This window comes from Triturus cristatus, chromosome 11 (assembly GCF_964204655.1).
Source record: "Triturus cristatus chromosome 11, aTriCri1.1, whole genome shotgun sequence".
Classification (NCBI taxonomy): Eukaryota; Metazoa; Chordata; class Amphibia; order Caudata; family Salamandridae; genus Triturus; species Triturus cristatus.
In genome coordinates, this window is record NC_140594.1 from 404,270,284 (window position 1) to 404,291,917 (window position 21,634).

General features: G+C 44.8%; 1 protein-coding gene across 50 annotated transcripts in view; it reads right to left on the minus strand.

Annotated features, from left to right (window-relative positions):
- Positions 1 to 21,634, minus strand: part of CAMK2B (calcium/calmodulin dependent protein kinase II beta) — a 925,878-nt gene that overhangs the window by 221,046 nt on the left and 683,198 nt on the right. For 31 of the 50 annotated variants that reach the window (XM_085635969.1, XM_085635966.1, XM_085635921.1 and 28 more), the window contains exon 13: positions 15,296 to 15,370. The exons of the other annotated variants lie outside the window; for them this stretch is intronic. In XM_085635969.1, the coding sequence (XP_085492095.1) occupies positions 15,296 to 15,370 (75 nt within the window). The remainder of the gene's footprint in view (positions 1 to 15,295; positions 15,371 to 21,634) is intronic. 50 annotated transcript variants of the gene reach the window in all.

Sequence of the window (21,634 nt, forward strand, 5' to 3'; positions counted from 1 at the left end):
GTGGAACATAATATCGAGACCCCGGCTGGACAGAAGGTAAAACAAAAACCCTACCGCATCCCGGCGGCTCGAAGACAGGCCATAAAAAACAAAGTCAGAGAGATGCTGAATCTCGGGGTGATTCGACCCTCGAATAGTGACTGGGCATCACCTATTGTTATGGTGCCGAAACCAGACGGCTCGCGTCGTTTCTGTATGGACTTCCGAGCCCTGAACGCCATCTCTACGTTTGACGCCTATCCCATACCGCAGGTAGACGAGCTGATCGAAAAGCTCGGAGAAGCCGCCTTCATAACCACGCTAGACCTGACAAAGGGTTATTGGCAGGTACCCCTCAGGGAAGCAGATAGGAAGAAAACAGCATTCATCACGGACGAAGGGCTGTTCGAGTTCACCGTGCTACCCTTCGGCCTTCATGGGGCCCCGGCTACCTTTCAAAGACTTATGAACACGATTCTACAACCCTTCCCGTCATTTAGCTCAGCTTACCTTGACGACATAGTCGTATACAGCGACACTTGGGAGGAGCATCTGGAACACCTAAATAGGATCCTCACCGCGCTACAAAAAGCCGGATAACACATAAACGCCAAGAAATCCAGAGCAGCGTTTAAAAAAGTCAATTATCTTGGCTTTGTGTTAGGTGAGGGCTCTATCACACCCCAAACCTCCAAGGTCCGAGCTATTCAGGGAACCCCCTTTCCCCGTAACAAAAGAGATCTGAGGGCATTCCTGGGGCTTATCGGATACTATCGTAGATTCATCCCCAACTTTGCAGACACTGCTGCCCCTCTTACGGATCTGCTGCGCAAGGGGGTAAAACAACGGGAGTTCCTACAGCCGAATCCTATGGCTTTGCGCGCCTTTTCAGATTTGAAAGACACCATCACAAAACAGCCGGTGTTATTATCCCCCAACTTCTCCAAGCCCTTTATACTAGCCACAGACGCATCAGACCTGGGTATAGGGGCGGTGTTGTCTCAGGAGGGAGGGGATGGGATCGAACACCCCATATTATTTGTCAGCAGGAAACTATTCTCGAGGGAGGCCAAGTATCCAACTATTGAAAGGGAATGCCTGGCCATAAAATGGGCCATAGATAAGCTCCAATATTACCTGGAAGGGAAACCATTCATCCTATATACCGATCACGCCCCCCTGCAATGGATGCATAAAAATAGGAGTCAGAACCCCAGAATCCTACGCTGGTTTCTAGCCTTGCAGCCATACGCTTTCACCATCAGACATAGGAAGGGCAGAGATAACGGAAACGCGGCTTTCTTATCGAGGGTCTTCCCTCTCCCCGAACGGGAGACTCCAGGGGGGGGGGGGTGGGGGGGGAGGAGTGTGACGGGGCGTTAGACACTGTAGGACCACTCACCCATGAACGGAACTGCTGTTCAAAGGACGCATCGTTGACCCCTTCTTTCCCCCTGCAGCAACCCGAGGTGCCAGGACAACCGGAAGAGAGGTATCCCTATTATTCACAGGACTGGCCCGTGGAAAACGAACAGGGCTCCTTTAATTTCGCCTTTCGGGACGACGAGACCCCACCCACCGATGACGTCACGTTGCTGGGATACACAAAACCCGTAGAAACCCGGAAGAGGAGGGACGGCGTTTCCCTGGAGGTGGAAGGTGATTCTGAGCGGAGAAGGACGATTCGTGAGTGGAGAAGAGGAGGTTGCAGCACGTTGGAGGAGAGAACGGACGGAGACGACCCCGACAAGCCAGGAGGCCAACGATACCACGAAGCGCCCGGCCACGTTCCCAGGGGAGGAGCGTGGCTCGAGCAGGTACGTGGAAGGGTAGCGGGCTGGTTAGGGAAAACCGCATCACCTCCTCTGTTAAACCCAGACTCGTAGTACCTGTATTGTGTCCTGTACCCTGCCCTAGTGTACCCCTCGCACGTGCACCCCTTCACAGCCACAACCGAGAGAGCGCACTGAAAGCACTGGGTTTCCTTCACTCCCGGCCCCTTTTGCCCCGGCTCACGAGACCCCGTCCTAATTCCTGGTTCTCATTTCTTTTGTTTCCACAAACGGAGTGCCATCTCTCTGAGGGATCCCCATCGCGTACTCGGCATCAGCAAAAGAGGACTGGCCAGAAGACCGCCTAGAAGCCCGCAGACGAATATATCACTAAGTGCGCCCCAGACAGCGAGAAACGCCCGGAAGACCCCTGGACATCATATCGTTGTACAGGACTGAGTTGAGAGAACCCCTGCATAACGTTGAGAATAAAGCACTCAACCAAAACGTCATCCACTTGTTTTGTCGTCTCTGTCTCACCGGCCCCGCCACAGAAATGCAAGCCACAGTGCTCTACCAGAGCCTACTACGAGGCCCAGTTCTTTACAAAGTCACCTGGACTACTTACTGTCATAAAAACGAAGAATGGGAAGCAATGCTACACTTTAGTAAGCAGATGTCACAGTTTCATGGTCTGTGGACAGTACAACACTCAACTTTTCTAAGGTAATCTGTATTACTGGAGGAGGCTCCCGATTTGTATTTGGGAAGGCTGGCTCAATGCCAGACTCTCAGGAAATTCACATAGGATAAATTTTCATGAACTTAGGTACAGATTACAATTTGTGCAGATTGAGGGGAGACATTTACCACAAGTGGGGGTAAGCTATTTAACACGTGGTTAACAACTCCAATTCTGAGTTTTCAGCTTGGAAAGGAGGCATACAAATTAAAATTGTTTAACCAAATTTGCATATTTTTCCTTTTTCTGAGCCTTATACCCGAATCAACTTCTGAAAGTCTGATCTGCCTGAATCTGTCAAATTAAAACAGTGGGTTGTGATAATTATCAGACAAATTTGAATTCTGATGAGGACGTTTCCTTCAAGAAGGCTGACTACATATATATAATCTTTGCTCGCTCTAGCACATGACACCTATCCCTCAATAATCCGGACCTTGGAATTCTCATAGCTGAAATTCTGGTTATCAAGCGAAGGGAATTTATCTCCCAGTTTACAATCAGGGCCTACCTTTGAAAGGAACACATTTACAAAGTCAGTTACTCACTAGAATGCGCTAGAACCTACATGGGTCTGCTTCTTTGAAAGCTGTTGAGGTGCCACTTAAAAAACATAACCAATGGACTCATTCAAAAATATTTGAAAATGTTCAAATGTCCGTGACATGCGGAGACAAAACTTTCTGCATGCTAGGGACATTTTACTTTTGCTTTGCAAGAATAAGGCCCCTCTTCAACAAGGTGGCCAGCTTAGCATTCAGCAGTAATTAAAGTACATTCATCACACCGGTGGACAGGCAGGTAGCGATCTCCAATCAAGGGCAGCTGTCATTTGACACTTTAGATGAGGCCATGGCGGTTGCTCACCAGACAGACTGGTGGGCCACTTTCCAAAGTATAAATGAGTCTGAAAGGCTGTAGTGAAACAGTGTCACCATACTAGAGCAATGGCCATCAATACTATTTTTTAATCTCTAGAGAACCAGTCCCACACAGTTGGTCTGGTGAGGTAAGGCACCGACTTGAAAAGTAATAACTACATCCCCTGCCTGATACCATGTACAGTATGGGCCAGCCCAATGTCTCCTGGACAGCCAGCTCATTACTTTGTAATTGCTTCAGTAGACAGCTGAGAGATACCCAGCTGGTTTGGAAAAATTAGAAAAGAGATGGATGTACTGGGCAGTAAGGAAGGTGACGATAGAGCCATGCAGGATATAGCCATCTGGCAAAATATGCTTCATAGCTTTAAGCAACATAGCTCTCGCACTGCCCCAAGGATTCCAAAATATTGGGGAGGTGAAGAAGCTCAATTGACAAAGATGGGTGCTCAGCTGAATTCAGTTTATGATGCAGCTTTTGCTTCACAAACAAGTTCAGTACACAAAGTAGACAGTCCAAGCTGTAGGCAATAAACACCAACAATATAAGTACAGCCAAAGGTGTGATTAAAAGTAGGAGTAATAGGCAGTGCAAATCCCCATTCTCGTCAGCACTGCTGTACAATAAGTGCTCAAACAATCCCTTACATGTTTTAATATCTGGCTCTTCTTTTGACTGCTTTCCACCAGCGGTTAGCTCTGCCTATGAGTTTTCTAGTGTGTTAAAGGGCAGCTATCATGCTCAAGCACGCCTTTTCTTTTGAGAGTCTATTTTGCGGATCTAAAATGTTATAGTTCATTTTTATATGAATTAACCATTATTGTATTTAAGTTTTTTACTTTCATATCTCTGCAACTCAAAAACATAGGAATATGAGCTGAACATAGCCATCTTGAACAAGCAGCTGCGTTTGACGGTTATAAGCCCAATAAGTGTAAGACTCGAGAGCTGGGGTCAAAAATGACATTTTAGCAGGACAATGAGGATTCTCAGCCATGAGAATTTACCATAGCCATCCAAACTACATTAGTCACTGGCTCACCTTGCTGTCTACAAAGGTATTTTCTTCAATCATTAAATACTGAGAATGGTCTCTGAGGGAGAAGAAAAGGTTACTTACTTGTAATCGAGGTTCTGCATTGCAGGTGTTCTGACTGAAGTCATAAACATAGAATAGTACTGTCTGCAGGAGACCCTAGGACACTTTATGTACATATATATATATATATATATATATATATATATATATATATATATACACACACACACACAAAAATTCTGACGTTGGAAGTAGCCACTTCAATATTGAACAGTCCAGTGGCACATATAAAAGGCTAGATTTAATTGTATTTTTCTCTAGAAAACAGCAGTGTCAATAAAATATAAACCACATTGCAGCATTTAGTGGATAAATGTGCTATATAGTGAATAATTTGAAATGTCTGCTCTAACTATGAAGAATAATTAAGGTAAAGGTACCTAACAGGCCAAATGTGCATTACCTGCACTCAGCAAACACTGTACCATTAAGAAAAGGCAGCAGTTTCCATTACCCAGAACGCACTGTACTGGTATCTTGCCTCAGAGATTCAGTTGTTTTTTAACTGGAGAATATAAAATGCTAAGGGGGGATCATAGAGGGGGTGACAGAACGAATAAATTAAATTGACGGCCTGGGAGGAGGGAGGGTTGTTTATGAATTCAGTGAGAATACCTATGATGCAGGACCAGGATTACAAGTAAAAATAAAACTGCATCGTAGGATTCTCACTGATAGTCAAACATAGAAAAGAGAAGCCAGCATATCCCCACTATGAGGTTGTCAATGTAAAGTAGAAAAAAAGAGAAATAAGACAGTTTGCAATTAAGGCATGCGGTATGTATGTGATGAGCTTTGAGTGTGCTGGCTAACCTGATTACATAGTCTAGCCAGAACCACCATTAGATCAGCTCAAGAAATTGCATCAAGACAGTAATGTCTAGTGAAAGTATGAATAGATTTCTAGGTTGCTGCTTTACATATCTATTAGAGGGACATTCCTAACCCACGCATTGGATGCCGTTTTTCCTCTCTTTGAATGGACTCTGAGTCTATCAGGTAGAGATTTGTTTGCTGGAGGGTAACAACATGCTATTCCTGTTCGCAATGGACAATAATTTACAAATAAGATGGACTGTTTTTTCTGGTGATTTTTGGTCTTTTCTAGATAAAACTTTAGGACTCTTTTTAGATTCAGGGAATGTAAAGATCTCTCTGCTAGTGATGGACTGGAGAAAAATACTGGGAGAAGAATAGTTTGACTGATATGGAAATCTGATATGACCTTAGGTAGAAAAAAAGGATGTGTCCTTAAAGATGTCCTATTGCGATGGAAAATTAAGTAAGGTTCAATAGCAAATAAAGCCTGTAACCTACTGAGTAATGGCAACTGGGAAAGCAGCTTTCCACAAACAATGCTGCAATGTAGTCTTATGCATAGGCTCTAAAGAAGTAGCTATATATTTAGAGAGAAACAAATATAACTCCCTAGGGGAAGCAGGCTTTTTAAACTGGAAAGTAATTGTTTTTTTAGTCCTTCCAAGACGTCTTTGATTGCTGGGATCAATTTGGGCTTTTGCGATACAACATGGAGAGAGCTAGATGTACTTTAATCAAATAAAACTGGAGCTTGGAATGAACCAACAAGTAAGGAAGGATAACATTTTCCGGGCACGAATGTGGCTCATAACGCCTGGTGGCAAATTCAAGTGTCCATACTTTATGACCTCAGGAGCAATGCTGCAAAATTCAAGTATTGTATGTTGGGGGAGGGGGGGGGAGGATCTTCCCTCCCTTTCTGGACAATACAAAATGAAGTTGAGTTGCATGGTAATTTTGTGCGGGTATGAGTGACCGGTAAAGGAGACCTGGAAAGAGCATTGCCTCAGCCACTCCAGAGTTATTCGGATCATGGTCGAGTAAGACTGTTTGAACTTGATAATTACTGACAGTATCCGCAGTATTTGGGGAATAGCGTATATACATTTTTTCTATCAAGTCACCTAAAAAGTGCAGCCCATCGACTGTGGGTCCCACATGCTGGATCCATAGATGGCCCATGGCAAATAAGTCTATCAGTGGATAATCCCAATCTTGAAAGACAGAATCTAAGATACTGTTGTCAAGCTTGCACTCATGATTTTCGTAGAAGCACCTGCTGAGTAGATCAGCCTGATGGTTTTGTAGACCTGGAAGGTGAAGAGTTTTAAGAGAAATTTCTTTCCAGCAAACAATGCCAAATCACTTGGTCTTTCAAGATAGAGTTTTTTGAGCTTGTTCCTCACTGTTTGTTTAAATAGTGCATGGTGGAGGTATTGTCCAGTTGTACTAGAACTCGGTTTGTGGATAGAGCTGGAAGGAAGGCCCCGAGAGCTAGGTGAATGCTCTGAGCTCAAGATTATTGTTGTGGTATAGTTGATGTTTGGTAGACCACAGACCCTGAACTGTAAGATCATTGATGTGTGTGCCCCCTCCGTTAAGAGAAATGTCTGTCAAAATAGTCTGAGTGTGAATATCTTGATGAAATGGAACTTCTTTGGGTAGATTCTGCTTGTTGAGCCACCACTGAAAGCACTGCTGAGCTTGTTGAGTCAAGGATATTCTGTCTTCCCAATCGCTGTGATGTTACAAACATTAGTCTTCTAAGCACTGTTGTAGTGGGTTCATGTAGAGGTGGGAATATGGCGCTATGGAAATGAAAGACGCCATGGATTCTAGGAGAGATGAAACTTCTCACTGATGGCATTGTGGTGCGTAGAAACTGGTGAACTTTGAGAAATGGCACACACTCTGGCCTCGGAAGGAAACACTTTTCATATGTTGGTATTTAGAGATGCTCCTAGGTAATCCAGAGCATGAACTGGAGACATGATCAAGTTTTATAGATCCATACAAGGACCTAGTCTGTCTAATAATGCAACTGTGACGTCAAAATCCTTTTGTACCAGACATACCATGTGATCTTTTATCTACCAATCATCTCAATATGGATAGACATAAATTTTGTTTTTGCAGAGGTATGCCGAGACTACTGCTGTGCATTTTGAAAATCCTTTTGGGGCTGATTTGAGGTCCAACGGTAGTACCTTGTATTGGTAGTGAGTTTAGCCAACAAGGAAGTGGAGACATTTCCTGTGCTTTTTCTCTACTGAAATGTGAAACTCCCTTTATGAGTTGTGGATAGATCTGATGTAGTTCTAGCAACTTGAATTTCTCCTTTTTATGCATTTGCTGGCTTACCTCAGGTATAGAATGGGTCTGAATTCTTCCTAAGGGCCTTTCTAGGGAACCAAAAAATATCTTGTATAGACACCATTCTCACTTCCTGATACAGAAACCAGTTCTATACTGGTTTTTGGCGTACAGTTTTTATTTGCAACTAAAGCTTAGGGAGCTGATGGTGTGGTGCTGGTTTCTGTGGAACTATGGGCAGAGGAGGCTTGAATTGGATGTTGTAGGCTTTCTGGATAATTTGTAAGAACCATTTGATGGTTGTAATCACTTTCCTTTAGGTTTTTAGATACACTCCTCCTCACTGGAGAGTCGAACAGAGTAGATGCAGTTTTCTACTTTTGTTATTGTTATAGAAGCATGATTTTACTGGAATGGAATCTCTAAGAATGTTGTGGCTTCTGTTCATGGCCCCTTGTAGGTCTACAAGATATTGGGGCTGGTGATGTTGTGTTTGTTTCTCCGAGACTGGGTGAAGGACTCAGGAGGACCTTTGAAGGGATAGAACGCTCAGTCTTTGATTTGGTCTGGTGTCTCCATATTAGAAGTGTGCACAGTAAGATACTTTATTTTCCTCTAGGCCCATAACTAAGTTTCAGAGTCCTTTTTCATTCTTTCCATTTCTTCGTTAGTGTGAGAGCTGAAGAGGATACGGCCTGAAAAAGTATGTTCATTTTTTGGTCTTGCGTGGCGTGGCAGCGCAAAGCGCTGCTCACCTCGGCGAGATTTATTGTTAACGAGGAGTTTCAGTAGAGGGCTTGAAGCCCCGCCCCTCATTTCCATTGGCTGGGGTCACCATTTATGCTAAATGGTGGCCTGCCATTGGAAATTAGGGTTTTTGGTGGACACCCTTTCACCTCCGAGCCGGACTCAGTGGCCTGCTTTGCTGCTGTCGCAAAGCCGTTTCTTATTTTTATGGGGCCATGTGTTTAGAAACTCATGGCCCCATAAAGACAAGAGATCCCCATGCTTGCAGCGCGGTCCTGTTTCGGGACCGCGCTTGTTTTTGAAGGCACACAGATTCTTGTTGGAATGAAAAGCACCCTGAAGTCTGTATGGCAGGCGTGTGGCACTATATGATCGTTCCTATCAATCCCACAAAACTGAGGCGCTCACATTGCTGCTGTGCAAAAAGTGCAAAACAGAAGACACATCGCAGACAGGTTGTAAAGTAAATAAAAACATCAAGAGTCAATGGGAATTCCAGCTACATAACGTCAGCAGGAAAACAACTCAAATTCATTGTGATTTTGGGGAGTGCACATCGGAGGAAATTTGTGTAACTCTTGTCCTTCTAGCTCAATTTTAAAGGCTCAAAGGACATTCACTGCCACATGTAGTTCATATTGTGTGATTCTGTTTGCAAGTTGCAGTCCATGGTTTTGAGTCTTATCGGGCCCTCTCAGCCTTCAATACTTCTGTCGTCGATAATGTTATTGCTGAACGCAGGAAAATGTAAGCAAATGGTGTAAAGAAACAGCCAGTCCTCCCACGACACACGCAAACACCACCCCTCACTCACATCGAAGTTGATTAAAGTAGGGGAATGCACATTTCATATGTCAACGTTCACTTCACACTTAATCTCGGATTTAGAAGTTGAAACAAGGAACTGATATTTAATGATAATAATATTAAGGGCGCGGGTGAGTGCGGCGGATCGATGCCTCTTAGAAGATGAAACGAGGGGCTTGGCGTTTTAATAAAAAAAACATAAAGTATGTGCGGAAGGGAGCCTCTCGCCGCAGAGATGACATACAAAGCCCAGAGAAGTTCCAAGGGCTTTCCCGCCGGAGGGTGTGCTGATGGAGGGGGAGGGGGGGGGGCAGGGGGGGGGGAGAGGGGGAGGGGCGGGGAGGAGCCGACCTCTCCTGGAGGCTGCCGCGCAGGGCACAGGTGTGGGAGGAAGTGCCTTCCGTTGATGAAAGTAACGTGGGGTACCATGAGTCTGCCTGGGCAGTTTCACCAGATACACTTGTGAATTTTACGGAAAATGACATTTCCATTACTTTGATCTCTCCTTGTTAACGCGCTGCCGCACGCTAGTGTTTCTTTGGCTTGTTACAACCTTGCTCTGTCGGGTTTTATTTTCACAGCTGCCAGTCGGTGGGAAGCTCAGAGGCACTGTTAAATATTTTTCAAACATGGCCGGCCCCTTTACACTGGCACATAAAAAGATTTGAAGCAACGTCTCCTGAGGTCGAGGTGTTTTGGCGGTAGAATTATTTCTATTGAAAGTGAATGCGGTGCACGCGGCAGCCGACCCTGGTGCACACAGGCCAGTGAGGGCGACACTACTGTAAGTAGTGTGCGGGGCTGGTGTAAGAGCCATGGAGAGACGTGTCTGAAGTCCGTCGGGGCCACAGTGTTCTGGGAGGGAGAGAGCGAATTGGTGTGCAGGAGCTTCGTCCCGCCTTTCCTATTCTTTCCTCTTTTTATCTCCTTTCTTCCGTGCCTGCCAGTCTTCCCATTCCTTTATCTCAATCAATGGCTTTCCTCTTTCTCTCTCTCCCTTCAATGTCCTCCCACTCTCTCGCCCCCCCCCTCTCTCGTCTGATCTCTGGCTTTACTCCCCTCTCCCTCCCTAACAGTCTCTCCATCCTTTTATATTTATCCCCCTTCTCGCTTGTTCTCGCCATCTGCCTTCTCTATCTCTCACTCTCTCTCATCCCTTTGCTTCTCCCTCCCCCCAACTAATCTTCTGCCATCTTCTTCCCCCATCACACTTTCCTGGTTCTTTCTTTCATAACCCGTCTCTCTCTTTCCATCTCGCCCTCTTTCCATCTCTCTTCATCTTTCTCTCTTCCCATCTCTCTATTTCCATCTCTCTCTAGCTCTCTCTCTTTCCATGTCGCTCTCGTATATTTTCTCATTTTATTTTTATGTCCCTGTTTCTTTTTTCCTTTCCCTTCCTGTCACCCCTTATCTTGTGTCCCCTAATAACTCATTCCAATCTTCCCCCACCCTCCTTGATAGAAGGGATGGTAGGCAGCTGCCCCCTACTAGCACCACTTCGCCACCCTAGGAACCTTTCTCTCCATCTCCCTCTCTTCGTTATCACGTCCTCTTCTTCCCCTTCTCCTCGCCTTTGTCCGAGTCTCTCTCCTCCCCGTCCCGGCAGAAAGGTCAGCGGGCCAGGCGCCTGCCTCCTTCCTGTCACCACCCTCTCCGCCACAAAAGTCAGCAGTGATTTCTAATTAAAATAGTGCTGTTTGCTCTTTCAGAGCTGCCCGCTGACGCAATCTTTGGTGCTTAAAGGCGCTTCACCCGCACGTGCCTCGGAGCTGTGCATCATCTCTGGGAGGTGCAGGGTGCAGCAGAGGTCACGAGAGCCATCATCTGTGCTTGTGACAAACAAGTCAGGCTTCTACCCGCCATTGCGGAACCAGCCCGAATCCTGACCCGGGGTTTTGGGACGACACCCCCACACCCGGTAAGATACCTCGGGGTGCCCATCCTCATGGAGCTCAGCTGTACTCCGTGAGACCCGTCCACTTCAGCCCCTGAGACGCCAAGAACACCCCACCCCTCCTTTAGAGGCTCTGTACACCCCTCTCTTCCTCCCTCACTCACCCAGAAAAGGCATCCCTTGGTAGCCCATAGCCACAGCTTTGTTTTCATGTATCGGGTTTCTCTGTCCAACCTTCCTTTGATTCCGTGAGCAGTATGCAGGGTAAGGCCGGTCAGTGAGCTTTATTCCTTTCTAGGTCTGTGAACGTGCGGAGGCACAGCTCATCTTCATGTTTGTATATAGACATGGCTGGAGTTATCCCTACATAGTATAAACTAAGCTCTGTGTATGCCGATCTTTGGCACTCTTTTTAGGTCTTCTCTCTCTGCCCTCCGAACACACACTTATTTTTCCAACTTTAATAAGCACAGACCCCACGCTATGCAATGCAATGGGTGTTGCTTTTGGTCTTGTAAATAACAATGCCCTTTCAAAGTGGCGAGCTGATAAATTATTGTGTTGAGAATAATTATGTCACGCAATGAAGAAAGGTGCATTCATGGGCAGCTGGGAATTGTATAACTTTGTCAAATGTATCATCAACGAACATTGAATGTTTTTTTGATGTGCTTTGATGGAAAAATAATACAAATTAGAAACATGGTATATATGACCTGTAACTGTCGTTCGGACCGAATAAAGAATTTAAAAAAAAAAAAAACAACAATGCCCTTAATTTTTTTTTAAAGGCATTGCCTTTTACAATGTCAGTAGCTCAAAATAATGTCATTGCGAGACCTATTGCATTGTAAATGCTTGTTTTATTGTGCATCTGGCTTCGGTGATGGTAGATGAAGCCATGATGCTCAACGTAAAGCAATGCCACAGTCAAATGTAGTCACTGCTAGATCTGCTGGGTCAATGGTTGCACTTATGAACTGGTTACAGAAAATTTGTACCCCACTTAAAACTTTGTGGACTCTTGTTTTCTATCTCTTGGTGGTATAGTCTGTGAAAGGGAGCACGGATTCCCATAGTGCTTTGTCATACCTGCAGAAAAGAGCAGAGTAAATAACCGATTTGAGGGCTATTGCTGCTGAACCACATACCTTCCTACCCACAGAATCCATCTTCTTACTTTTACTGTAGGGCACTGATATCTCTGGTGCCGAATTATACTTCCTTTGTGCTGCAGAGACTATCACCAAGTGTGGTTTTGGTTCCTGGCAGAGAAATACAGGATCTTGTTGGACAAGTTTGTATTTTGTAAGGAAATGCGTAGTAGACAATTTCAAAGTGGGTGAAGTTAAAAATATATTTTCTGCAAGATCTGTGAAGCTTGAAACCAGTGGTAGTGTTGGTTTTGAAGAAGCACAGAATTGCAGTGTCTCCATTACAACTTTTACAGTCAAATGGGGAGCATCTATTTGTATGCCGAGCTTTGCCGCAGCTCTAACAAAGATATCCTGGATTGGCAGAATGTCATCCACTAGGGACGATCATCGAGAGGCATAGGCGATGACGATCCTGTTGCGTTGCCACTTGATGCGCTTGGAGGTATAGGATGTTCTCCTTCATTTACGCATGTCTGGAGTACATGATGGACAAGGTGTTGTTGTTTCCGAAAGTCTTGGTACCATTGAAAATTCATGTGGTAAAAGTGGGTCAGGCATTATTAATGCCAGAGGAGAGATGACACTGTGTGGCACTGGAGTTTTTGGAAGAGGTGATAGGGTCAGCAGCTGTAAAGGCTCTTGTACCGAGTCCTCTGCAGGAACGATAAATCTTGGTCTGGGGTAGTAAAATAGGTTTATCCATAGGGATGACTGCATCAAAATGAGCTGATAAGGTGGACTGAGGCTATTCAGTACGTCAAAATAGATTATTCTTGACATTGATCTTCTCGATCTTATGATTGACTCCGGTGTCATGGACATTCTGGGTGCCAATATGTGATTACATGAGGCTGAAGATGGCAAAGTGGAGTGTGCCGGTGTAGCCTGTTGACGCTCTTGAAGGTTCAAGATGTCATAACTTGTCCAGTTGCTGGTATTGTAACCTTTGTTGTCAAAGGAGTTGTTCTTGACATTGATGGACTAGAAGTCAATGGAAGTGCTACCAAGGAGGTGGCGATCGGTACCTGGGCTATAGATGTCGATGTAGTTGGAACCGTTGAGGTTCTCAAAGATTATTACATTGGCGCCAATGGTTTCAAAGCTAACTGGTGCTCTTGAGCGGTGCAGGACTGTCTAGAACAATGGTGGTAATGCTTCTAGTGTTTCTCTCCCTGGATCTACCTCTATGGGTGTCCATTTCAAGGGAGGAACCTGGTGCAGTTGAGGGAGCCCTCTTTTGTTTTTTCCTTTCCTCTTCTGCTCTGTGTTCTAGTTTGTCCCTCAAGTGTATTCCTGCTCTGTCTTTAAGAGCCCTTCTGCCATTTTTTCACAACAGGGACATTCTTTAACAGAATAAGAAGCAGGAAGGCATACCACACACAGGTCATGTGGATAGGAAGCACTTTCCTTTCCCCCCACAGGAGTGTCACTTCACAAAAAGTGAAGACATAGTAAAGATAATAAAATTCCCCTAAAATGTAAAAACACAGGTAATGTATCATAGTATTGAAAAGACTGAATGAAGCTGGAAAAACTCATTTTCTGAAGAAGCTTTCTAAGAAAAAACGTGGTTGACCTGAAGTGTTCTGAGATTCAGTCAGCACGAGCCGGAAAAAAGAACTAAGGCTGAGACACAAAATGTCAGGTACAGTGCATGCTGGGTAATGGAAGCTTCATTTTTTTAGGTTATTTCACTATATAGATCATTTATACATCAAATGCTGCAATTTGGATTGTATTTTATCTACAATGCTGTTTTATACAGAAAAATGCAGCTAAAGCTTGCCTGTCAAAGTTTCAATTCAACATTTGGATGGATATAGATACTCGCACACTGGCAGACTATTCTACGTTTATGATTATCAGTGAAAATCTTACGATGAAGAAGGGAGACTTCCTGTCAAAGGGGGATCTTCAATTCCAATGAGTGAATCAGACATGCAGCGGGTAGATCCACCAATCCACCACCAGTGCCACGAGGTTTTGTAGAGACTTTCATAAGCAGCATTTTACTGGCAGGAGCTAAAGTGCTTGGGTTCCCAGAGCTTTAGCTGTTGCTGTCATCAGCAGCCTGTTCATGCCACTTCTCAAGAATAGATTACTTTAACTTGTACCTGGAACAAACTAAGAAGCTCCTCACAATGGTGTTGAACAGGATTTCTTTACTGCTTGGTTTAAAAACTTCTAAAAGTAATCATAATGCACAAGTGAGTTCTACTTTTAAGGTGCGGTTTGAGTTCAAGTGAGTAAAATATCTTCTTTTAAGAGAGAGAGGCTTTTCCTAGCAGGATATTTACCACATTTCCAGTCCGAAGAACAAGGGAAGCATAAAAGACTGTTGTGTTTGCTTCGTTAGAGGGGACTCCTCTTGTTGGCGCCATGCAGGAACACGCCATTGACTGCATGCAGCGAGAGAATACACACACACGCAGGAGCAAGGAGCCTAGCTGTTAGTAAAAAGAGCGAAGTAAACCAGGCAGAACCCAAGGACATGCAGCAAGGCTTAACAGATCCCATGCAGTGCCAACAGCTCATCCCACAGGCAAAGAGATAAGAAAGAGGGTGGGCAACAGGCGAGGGTAGGACATAGCAGCAGGAATAGCGCAAGAGAAGGCACACATGGCAATGGAGGAGGCAGAGACTTTGCACCCCAATGGTGTAAATGTGCACGGGGTGAGCTAATAATACAGACACTACTGCAGAAGCGTGCAAAAGATCTTTTTCAAAATGTCGATACTGGCACCCAGACATGGGCCAATACCAGTTATTTAAGAGCTACCAATATATACAGGCCCTGTGTTACAGGTTTGCCACAACTTCTTTGTTTGCTTGTGATTATTGACCAACCCATGCCTGGCCTCCTCATTCTTTGCAGCATTTCTCCAATTACTGATGCTTAACTATCATTTGCAAGTGGGAAAGCACTATGTGGACAGGACATGATCAGGTCCACAGCACCGGGATCAACACTCATTTGTGGTGTGAAGGGAGGTGAGGGGAGGGTCACATGCGAACTGCAGTCCAAGGAAGAGGGAGCAAACCGAGTAAGAAGAGGGAGAGAAGGTCCCTTCAGGACACATCTACCTTGTTCCACCAACCCCAAGCTGCTGCCGGAGGAAGCGGCCGTCATGGTGGCCGGAGCTGTGGTCTGTCTGCCCACTGTAGGAACCACGTGAGGACATGACGGACAGCAAACGGAGAACAGGGGAGGGGAAAGGAAACACATGAGCAAGTCAAAAGAAACATAGGAAGTGGGGGAGGGCAAAAGGGAAAGGATAGATAGAAACAGTGAAGAGAAGGATGGTGTAAAAAGGTGGCGGGAGAAAAGTAAACAAAAGAATGGTCAGACGTGAGGGAGATAGACATGGAGGCAGAGGTAGAGGTAAGGAGGGTGAGGGAAAGAAAACAGGAGAGAAGGAGTGTGAAATAGAATAAGAGGTGAAAAGAGAACAAGTGAGAAGTAGAAAAAGGTGAGCCACAAGTAAAGAAACGTAGAAAAAGAAAAGATAGTGCGAAATAAGTATAAGGGTGAAATTATTATGAATGGAGAAAAGAAAGAAGTGAAAGAGCAAATGGAGGTAGAAAGTTCAGGAGCATGAATGAAAATTAAAGAAAGAGGATGGAATGAAGGAGTGGTAAAGAAAAAAGAAGCAAATTGTGAAAAGGAGGGGAAGTCAGATATACGAAGAGACGCGGAGGGAAAGACAAGGAAACAAAAGAAACAAAGGAAGCAGAAAAAAAAGATTAGAAACTCAAGTGAGAAAGAGCTGGAGGCTACCGCCCAAGAGCACGTGTGCATTGATCACACAACGCAGACAATAAACAAAATTACCTTCATGGTGACTCTGGAACTCTTACTATTCACGTCTTCCTTCACAACAGGATGAAAGGCAAGCAGGCATGGCATGAAGAAGCGTTTCCAAAATCGGCCATCATCTTAAATAATTTGATAGGGACACACGAGCACACATCCTACCGCACCTATCCACCTACCAGTTCCCCTTGTTCCTTTGCATCGAGATATAAACGCTTTAAGCAAGGGATATGCTCTTGGAAGATGGTTGGGGTGTTGCGAAAAAGGGAGACCACTGGAGAGGACAAATATCAGAATCGGCCCATAGATATATTATTTACGCTGTTGTTGTGGCCAATATTATGTGTGTGAGGAATCCTCTTCCATAAAGGATGGCTTTCCCACTGGGCCTGACAGAAATCCTGTTGTGTCCATTTGGCGGAAGTGCTCAACACTTCCCTGAAGTTTAGGAAGTTGTGTTCCTTGTGACCTTCTGCTTTCTTGTATCTAGGTGAACCCCGCACCTTTTTAGGTCTCAGCTAGCGAAGGCTGCGCTTGCGAGATTTAATGATTTCAGTACGGGGCTTGAACCCGCCCCTCTTCTCCATTGGCTGGCTTCCCAAACTGAGGCCACCCATTGGTGGAGAGGGGCGTCTGTCCGTTTAAGCCCAGTCTTTTTCGGATTCGGGGGGGCGTTTTTTAATTTCTTTCTCTCCTCTGGAATGTAAACATTCCAGCCAATGGCAAGAGGAGAGAAAGAAAAACACGCCCCCGAATCCGAACATGACGCTGCGTTTCTACGAGGCATTTCTGCTTGACCTCGGAAAAAGGCGTCACTATCTCCCTTTCCTCCCCGCCATGTTTCCCCACGGACATTCTTCAGAGCACGCTTCTGCCGCGTCGGTGCCCGTAGGAGAGGAAGGGGAAGTCTCCCCCAGCAGCTGAGGTGAGCCGCAAAAATGATAACAAGCAATGTTTCAAGAGGCCCTGTTTTGGTGAAGTCTTTTAAACCGTGTACGGATATTTGTGGACTTTAAGCGATCGTGGTTGGGACAGGAGTGGTGAGACTTAAGAAAAACGCGTGCATCTTCCCGCATCTGCGTTTCCTTTCTACATCCTGGGCGCTCTGTCCGTTTGTGCTGAGTGTATTTTGTTTCCGTCGGTTTTCCGGCCCTTCTCGGACGCTGTTCACAGCATGTCGGTTGTGCGTCTGTGTGTGCATATGGGGAGCGGTTTGAAAGTTTTTTTGCCCACCCATGGGGAGGGTGGTTGGGTTGGGGGTGGTTTCGCTGCCGTCGTCAGTTGGCTCTTTCCCCAACTCCCTTCTCCCCGTGACCCTTTATTTTTCCTGCTTGATTGTAACAGCCAATGCAGAAATTAGCATAGAGGCTAGTGCTTAAACTTAGACCCAGAGGCACTATTCTGAAATGCTTGACATTTGTAGAAGTTTCATGAGGCCTTCATACAGAGTGTGGCAGTAGTCCAAGATTGCACTGAATTATGCTTCCAGGAAAACAATTAATGCTTGGTGCAAGTATTAGCATGGAAGAAGCACCCGTGAAGTAGACACAGTTTTCTTGCATTTCCATTAAGGAGTGACTAGCACTGAGAGCACGCGGGCATTTCACAACAATGTTGCGCATACCAGTGTTGGTTCGGTACATGTCAAAATAAGCATAGCCTTTGAGAAGTCATTGAAGACCAATGATTCTGAACCTAATACTCCATAGTTTATGCCGCTAAACTGCAAAGCGTTTGCATTCATCCATAAAGTTTATCTCATAGCGAACAGCTTGTGACGTTACAGGCATGCTGGTCATCAATACCTATTGCCCGCCCATGATGCAATTAGCAACTTGTAGAGATGCATGTCTAGTGGAAACAGGAGAGTGACCTAGTCAATCCTTGCAGTACCCAGCATGTAAGAGTTTCAGCTGTTGATGTCCCAAACACAAATCAAAGATTCCAATTTAGATTAAAATCGGGTACACATTTATTTATGAACATATTTATTTATGACGTGCCGAACGCAGGTCTCGCCCCCAGTGCAGTGTACAGAGTGGATAGCACAGCCGAATATAAAGCACACAAAACCAATACTGAATATATAGCAATAAAGACAAAAGGCAGATGCAAATACAATAGAAACCAATGAAAACATGTAGTTTTCTCATTTAGCCTCTTTTGTGTGCTTTAAGGTTTGAGGATATTCAGATGTGCTCTTAGGCATCTCAAGGTCCAAACTATTAGAAAGGAGCATCCTTGAAGGCTTATGGAACCTCCACAACAGCTTAAAGTAATGTTGTGGCCATTACATAGGCAATAGATATTGTATGTGGGAGCCATCTCCTTAAACGAGTTGATTCACTTGGAATATTTTGCGTGATTGCTTGATTGTAGCGTCCTGGTGAATGAGGTGCAAAAGTGAGTACCAAATTCTGTTTTCATCAAGTTTATCAAAGTATGAACGTGCGCAGTGGGCGGGGTCGAACTGGCCGAGAAGGGATGGCCGTAATCTCTACATTTTTGGCATCCCGTTTGTATTTCAGTGATACAAAAACATATGGCACACGTTGAATGGAGTTTTTATAAAGCGCGATGGCTACCCTGAGGCGTCCCAGCGCTAGCGAACTGAGTATACATGAGTGGGAGGGGGGACCTAGTCAGTGGTGGTAAACAGCAGCGTTTTTAGCCCCTTGCGGAAGGAGAGATGTTTGGGCTCTGAACGCAGATGGAGAGGGAGGGAGTTCCAGAGTCTTGAGGAGTTATAGGAAAACAATCGTCCGCCTGCTCTAGATCTCTTAATTTTTGGCACTAAGGTCAAAAACAGAGAAGCCGACCTAAGATGCCTGTTAGGGAGATAAGGGGAAATCAGGGAATGGTTAATGGTGGCGCCAGCCTTCCAGAAGGCGCGATGGGCGATACTTAAGCTTTTAAAAGCAATTCTTTCCCTAATTGGGAGCCAGTGCAATTTCCTTAGGCCAGGTTTGATTGAGACAAGGCGGGGGGCTTGCAGGAGCATTCGTGCTGCACAGTTTTGGATGACCTGCAGTTTATTGATGGTGGACTGGGGTGCCCCTAGATAAAGGGCGTTGCCATAATCCAGGCGAGAAAGTACCAGTCCTTGTGTCATGATCTGTCTGGCTTTGAAGGGGAGTCTGGAGAGAATTTTTTTGATAAGCCTGAGCATACCGACAAGCGGGGTGCTTCCACCGGTGCCAGCTCACTTTAACTTCCAGCGTGGCCTGTGAGCTGGACAGCCTTGGGGTGGGGGTGATGGGATCCAGTGCTTGGGGCAGAGGACGGGTTTGGCTACATTCTTAAGTGCATAAAACAATTTCCACACACTGTCAGTGTGCCTCAAGATCCTTATTCTCTCAGAGAGAAACGCGCACTAGAGGTGGTCGAACCAGAGGCGTGATCCAGAAGCCGAGCCTCCACGTGGTCTCTGCCTGCCGCCCACGCTCTAACCTCATGCGCCAGGAATCCAAGACACCCACTAGCCTTTGATGTAAGCACGGGGAAGAGAAAGAGATACCTTATCACCTAGTGGATGAATTAAGCAATAAGAAACTGGAAAACCTGGGATCAGTTCCCTCTTCCTTGCTTGGGCAGATCATGCGATCACAGTTAGATATCTTATTTCACGGTGCCTCCTTGTTGCCTATCAGAGCGCCTTGAAATACACGTGTTGGCGATGTGAGCTGTTTAAAAACTTCTTTCGTGTTTCATTTAGTTGTTCATATTGTGTTGTCCATATATAATAAGAATAAAGGAGACGTAGCGTAGAGAGGTTAACAGTCTTGCCTCCTAATTCACTAATGGCATTGTCGTTATGGTGGGGAGGAATGGCATTGTCGTTATGGTGGGGAGGATGCAGGAATGTTTCAAAGATCAAAAACTTCAATTTGTAATGATGACTCTCAGAGCATAATCCAATAGAAGATCACAAGCTATTGACATTGTAAATAATGCCGTTTCTTTAAATGTTTTCAAAACAAAAACATTAAAAAAAATTATGTCATGAGCAATGCCAATACCTCTAACTTTAACAATGCCGAGACCATTGCATTGTAAATGCTTGTTGTGTTGTGCTGTCCATTGCAGGGCCAGGGATCGGCAATGCTAGGCAGTCACTAAAGGCAATACCAGCATTGTGCCCCAGATTGACCCCGCCGGCAGCACATATGGAACCATGTCCATGGGAGGGAAGCTGCAAAATGTCATTTTGAATAATGGGCCTCAAAATGTTAAGGAATGGTCCACGCCTCTGTCCGCTCACTTCCAAAGATAACACTCTCCAGACATGAGAATGAAAACTCCGAGCTGAAAGCTTCATCTGTACAGCCATACAATTAAGCACAAAAAATAAATCTGACTCGGATTAATCTCGAAGAAAAAGAACCCTACACAATATAGTAACTTTCTGCTTCTTTTGTGCCTCGTGTGCTGAAGGCGTTAACAGAACTGGGAAGAAGGTAATTAGCACCCATATAACTTTTTGAATACTTTTGGTTCGGTTACTAGTTTACAACCACTCTCAGAACACAGCACGCCAATTTCCAAATAACAATGGGTAAAAATAAATCTACAGTGGACTTCCTAGGACACATTCCTTGTTAAACATGGAAAATATATATCTGCTGTTGGGACTTGCTCAAGTTCTCCTTCCCTCATCTGTTTTAGCTGATATTCTTGCTGGGCGCCTTCATGTTCTCAACTCTGTTGTTTCGCCACCATCCCTAGTCCTGCTCAATGCTTCCTTTTATCTACGCTCTTATTTTCCTATCCTTTCCAATCCATTGCTCTGGACCAATTTATCCTTCACTGTTTTCTTTAGTCTTTTGCATGGATGCTACTGTACCAACACTTATTTTGTCTACCCACGTGTTCCTACGCCTTCATTCAGCTTAACAACATTTCACTGTTTGCCAATCTCCTCTGTCACTTTTCTTCCAGGATTCCTTCTCGTTCCTTCCATTTACTCTTGAACCTTTCTGGCTAAGAAGTATCCATTACATTTTGTATTGTATTCCCTCCTCCGAAGCTACATTCCTTAATTTATGGTTAGATTTTTGACCCTCCGATTTAGTGCACAATTTCTAATTTTCTCAAGGTGCTTTTCTGCCCCAGGCTACAGTCGAAGGTCTTCGGCAAAAAAAGAATCTGAAATGCTGAATAAACTGCAATATCTGTGGACATATTGATGAACCGACAAAGGAAATGTGTGCTGCAGGCAAATTAAGAAAAATTTGCAAATTGTGGGTAAAAAAAAAAAACTCTCCAAAATGGAGGCAGAATCGAACTCTTCTGGTTGCTTTATAAAAAAGAACTACTGCATAAATATCAGTTGTTGCCTCTTTGTGACATGCACAAAGTAATGGCCAATTGATATGCATTTCTAGGGACTGCACCTTATTTCCGGTGAAATATATCACAGATTAAGACGAGCAGGAAAGTCGCTGATGCGGACTCCAGACATGTGCATTTTGGAAACTCTTGAAATGGTTAAGTATTTCTACTCTCATTAGCTATCGGAAAAGACCATAGGGAAAAACAGTGCAAAGCAGGGGCGTAACACAGGCACCTCCTGCACACTGGTGCCCTTTCAGTCCGAAGCAAACATCTGT